General features: G+C 42.9%; 1 protein-coding gene across 1 annotated transcript; it reads left to right on the forward strand.

Moving 5' to 3' along the window:
- Positions 1-1,964: 1,964 nt before the first annotated feature.
- LOC117559342 (WW domain-binding protein 11-like) lies at positions 1,965-3,366 on the forward strand. Its single transcript, XM_034236063.1, has 2 exons — positions 1,965-2,110; positions 2,617-3,366. The coding sequence occupies exons 1-2, from the start codon at positions 1,965-1,967 to the stop codon at positions 3,248-3,250; spliced, it is 780 nt and encodes a 259-aa protein (XP_034091954.1). The 3' UTR covers positions 3,251-3,366.
- The last annotated feature ends 1,704 nt before the right edge of the window (positions 3,367-5,070 follow it).

The following is a 5,070-nucleotide window of genomic DNA, read 5'->3' on the forward strand; positions in this document are numbered from 1 at the left end:
TGAGCGATACAGGGAGAGAAACACAGAAGAAGAGATGAGAGCGCGGCAGAGAGAAGCGGAGAGGAAAGTGAGTGAAGAGAATAATTAGCGATACAGGGAGAGAAGACGGAGAGGAGAGTGAACAGGCGTGTTAGCGGCAGACAGGGAGAGACACATGGCCCTCTACAAGAAGAGGAAAGTGGACAGTGCTTTTAACCCTGAGTGGACTCATTCATGTTCATCCTGCCCACTGGGAGCACGGAACCAGTGTGTCTCATTTGTTCAGAGACCGTGGTGCTCATTAAAAGTGCCAAAACGCCACTATGAGACAAAACTAAAAGTGTTTGACCAAACATTCCCTCTCAAGTCAGAACTGAGGTCACAACAAATAAGCAGTCTCAGAGCCCAATATGATCAGTCCACCAGGATCACAATTAAAACTAAATATCATTCCAGGCTAACCAATGAGCACCTGCATGTGTGTGTATAAGAATGGCCGACACCATTTCAGCCCAGATTTAAACTCCTGGCAGAACAAGCTCGAGCTCAATTCTCGCACTGAATTAAAAAAAAGTGAGTGAGGGACTGCAATATAAGAGGGAAAGAAAGAGAAACTTTAAAACGGTTCAATAGAGTGGCGAAGTCCCTCCCCTTCCGGTGGACCTCCATGGGACCTTATTTCGAAAAATGTATGTATTGAAGTAAATGGAGAGAGAAAGATTATCTTTCGATCCCGTTTGAATTGTGCCACGAATTACACATATGATGTTTGTCAATTTAAAAGTTAATTTTGAAAGTCAAAAAAAAAAAAGTGTCGTAAAACTGTGAAGTAACACATTTGTTTGTGTGAAACGCTCAATGAACTACATCTCTGGTCTCGCAGAACAACACACGTCACCAAGATGGCCGTCACTACTGTCTTGTCAACAAAACGATTGACTACCCTCACTATCACCACAATAAAACACGTCCAGAAGAATGTCATGCTAATCTGCCTGCCTGCCTTCCTTTGATTCTCTCTGAACTGCCTGGTCTTTTTAATGTTTGATGTCAATTTTGTGCAGATATCATGAAGTAGAAAAGATCGGCGATCGCCGATGCTAGCGTTAGCATTTCTCCCCCGGGCTTAAATTGTGTATTATAGAATGACCGGTGACAGTACTCTTCAAAGGGTTCACGAAATATGACTACTACTCTTACTGTTTAACATTTTGAGTTACTTAATGTTACTTAATATTAAGGCTAATAAAAATGACAAGGCTGTAATGCTAACTAACGTGCTAGCTACTAGCTAGGTAGCTAACTTGATCCAGCCACTCCTGGTCCTTTCATCAGACGGGAAGCGAAAGAACGAGCAAGACCCATTGCTGGTATGATAACAACCTGGTACTAAGCACGCAGGCATCTTGTTAAAGTTATCTTATCTTAGCCAGCGCCATATAGATAGGTTGCAGATCGCAGATGCTAATGTAGCGTTAGCGTTTGCATTTCTCCCCCGGGCTTAAATGGTGTATTATAGAATGATCACACCGGTGACAGTACTCTTCAAAGGGTTCACGAAATATGACTACTACTCTTACTGTTTAACATGTTGGGTTACTTAACCCTCTGGAGTCGGTGCACATCAAAGTGCACATTTATTTACGTATTTAATCATAGATTTTCGCTTGTAAGGAGTAGAAATATGATTCAGATATCTGCGGAATCGCTAGAATCGTAGCTTTTCAAGAGTATCTCCTGTGAGACTGTACCCAGGGCACAGCAGCCAATATTGCCGCTCAAAGCAGCTTGATTCGGCGTTACACTGTGTGTGATTGGTGGATTTGTGTGTCAGTCAAGGAAATCTCGGCCGGCCGGCAGCCATGTCGGTCTGAAATGACCAATGGACACTCTAGAAATCTAAGGACCTACCCACCAATAAAAAAACATATAACAGGTGTCTCTCATCAGTTTCAGTCTTTTAGTCTGTGAAGAAGATAGAGAAAATGCCTCGAAGGAACTTTACCGTTGCGGACGCGCTGGATTTTATTTTCGCGAGTGGCAGTGAAGAAGATGGCTCATCAGAACCTGAAGGCTTCGACTCTTCTGAAGAAGAAGAATACAGGGACAGCAGGGATCCATTTGAGGATGGGTAAGTGTAAATATAACTTGTAGTGCATTTGCCATTTTGTGAGGAGTACCGCAAAAATGAACAATGGATTTATCAACCTTTTTATTTTCCCCTCATGAACTTTTTCTCGGGACAAAATAGACTCTTGATTAGTAAACGTTTACTCTGTAAACGTTATTTTGGCATGTATAAGTAAGGTTACATGTGTAGATGAATAAAAATAATCCTTTATTCGTCCCACAACGGAGACATTTATAGACATGTATTTTATTTGATCATACTGTTCTGTACAGATGAGACTTTGTCATAGACTTATTTACATGTGTGTCTGTGATAAACGTTGTGTAAACGTTATTTTGGTGTGTATAAGTAAGGTTACATGTGTAGATTCATGAGATAATCCTTTATTTGTCCCACAACGGAGATATTTAATTTATTTATATGTGTGCCTGCCATTTGTGTGTGTGTGTGTGTGTGGGTTTAACTTCGTAATAATTATTGTCCCACAATTTTTATTTGTTTTACAGAGAGGTTTCACAGCTGCCTGGGCCTAGCTGCCCACAGATGACATTTATCCAGGAGCCTCCAGCTGTGCCTGCCACCATGTTGAGATCTACCGTTGATCAAGGGCCTTCACCACTGCCATCCCCACCAAGCACTAGCGGACCAGCATCACGACAGCTGCCTCCATCTCTGCCTGCGACGAGGTCAAGATACACCTCAGCTCCACCACAGCCACAGCCATCACCCCGGACAGCAAAGAGGTCTCGTAGAGCACACGTACCTCCCACACAGCCACCAGCTGCCCATGCACCATCACCCCCACCTGCACAGCAGCCAGTTCCACTGTCTTGGAAGACAGGCGAAGACCCTGACACTGCTCCCCCTGTCTCCAGGTTTCAACCTGCTCGCACACCCGGGCCACAGCTCAGCTCAACAGTATCAAACAAACCCCTTGACCTGTTCAAGCTGTTCTTCAGTGCACTAACAGTACAGACACTCTGTACCAACACAAACAAGCGGGCTGCACAGGAGATGGGAAAGGGTAAAACCTACAAATGGACTGACTTGACTGTAGAGGATTTCTATAAATACATAGGGCTGCTGAAACTGGACAATGTATTGGACTACTGGAGGAAGGATCATTTTGTCAGTGTATAATGAATAGTTAGTTGAAGGAAAAAAAGTTCTGATGTTCAATATTGTAAATAGTGAGATTTTGCAGTTATATTTATATACATTGTTGGTATTATAATAAATTGTTGGTTTAAAAAAAAAGTTATAATGCTCAATTCTTTTTTTTTTTACACATCACATGAACCTTGTTATGTAATATGAAGTCATTATTCAGTCCTGATATATCTCAGTCCCTGCTGTGGTGAAAGTAGAGTGATTGACAGCTGTTTTACTCAGAATGTGAATTTTATAAAATTTCATTTTAGACATGAATAACACATTTATATACAGTGTAATTCAAATATTTCACTACTTTTGTAATCCTAAGACTTTGGTAACCAAATCTAAAACACCAAAACAATTCGATCACATGAGTAAATTTGTGTTTTCACAAGAGTTTTGAAGATTTTCCGAGAATCAGATGTCAAATTTTAAGCTTTTGAGCTACTTATCTCATCAAACAGTGCTCTAAGGTGAGTAATTTGCATATATAGCAATACTAGAGATTGTCCTGAACATTTTGATATGTAACACATGGGTGCCATTTTAGAAGAAATACATTTAAAAGGTGATTTAAGAAAACATCTAAAAATCGAGAAAATACCCTTAGACTCCAGAGGGTTAATGTTACTTCATATTAGGGTTGCCAACCGTCCCGTATTAGCCGGGACGCCCCGTATTTGAGCCAAAAGGGGCGTGTCCCGTACGGGACTTTGTTTGTCCCGGACTCCCGTGTAAAGGGAAAAATAAAAAATATGTTTCTGTTTGCGCGCAATGCAGTGTGTCTGGCTGCATGCCTGTGTGTTTGTGTGCTGTATGCGAAGGGCGCTAGGACCGCTCAGTTGACAGGGCAGGCACAATGCTCGTGTGTGTGTGTGTGTGTGATTTTCTCCGATGGGCCACGGGCGCGGCATCATTGTTTGTGTGGCATGTCAGCCTGTTCAGTCGTGTGGGGAAATGAGCGCTGCCGGTGGAGGAGGTGATAATGAAAGAGGAGAAGAGAGAGAGGATGTGGTTCTGGGCCCTGACCCTTCTAAAAAGAAAAGACTTGTGTCTTACAACAAACAGTGGGAAGAAAAACACAGTTGGGTAAAGCCCGTGAGTGGAGATCTGTCTCGGGTCTTCTGCACCTTGTGTCGGAGGGAGTTTTCAATAGGTCACGTTGGAGAAAACAACCTGAAACAGCATGCTGGCACAGAAATGCACAAGCGAGCAACACAAAATAAAGGTGCATCAAATATAACTAAATTCTTCGGCAGTTCAACTGCAGAACAAGACAAAGTTGCTGCATGTGAGGTAACATCAGTGTATCACACAGTTAAGCATGGTTTGAGTTACACAGACCCCAAAAACATTTTCGAACCCTAGGGGCTGGCTCCCCCAAAATAATTAAATAACATAACCCTAACCTAACCCAAAAACCGAAATAAAGTAACAAAAAACGTAACTAAATCCGCCAGAAACCCGAAAATCTTCGCGCGCATGCGCGCGGGGGGCACACGCGTGTGTCCCGTTCTCCATTTCTGGAAGTTGGCAACCCTACTTCATATTAAGGCTAATAAAAATGACAAGGCTGTAATGCTAACTAACGTGCTAGCTACTAGCTAGGTAGCTAACTTGATCCAGCCACTCCTGGGCCCTTTCTCATTTCATCAAATCCCCCTTCTCGACTCCTCGGTCCTCCGGTAGTGACCCGGACATGAATTTTAGCGCGCCATGTTGAAGGACATCTAATTTCTCTAAATGCACTTCGAGGACCGAGCATCGAGCGTCGAGGAGGCTCTCTGGAGGAGCTATAACCGAGG

The sequence above is a fragment of the Gymnodraco acuticeps genome, unplaced genomic scaffold (assembly GCF_902827175.1).
Source record: "Gymnodraco acuticeps unplaced genomic scaffold, fGymAcu1.1, whole genome shotgun sequence".
NCBI classification, from domain to species: Eukaryota; Metazoa; Chordata; class Actinopteri; order Perciformes; family Bathydraconidae; genus Gymnodraco; species Gymnodraco acuticeps.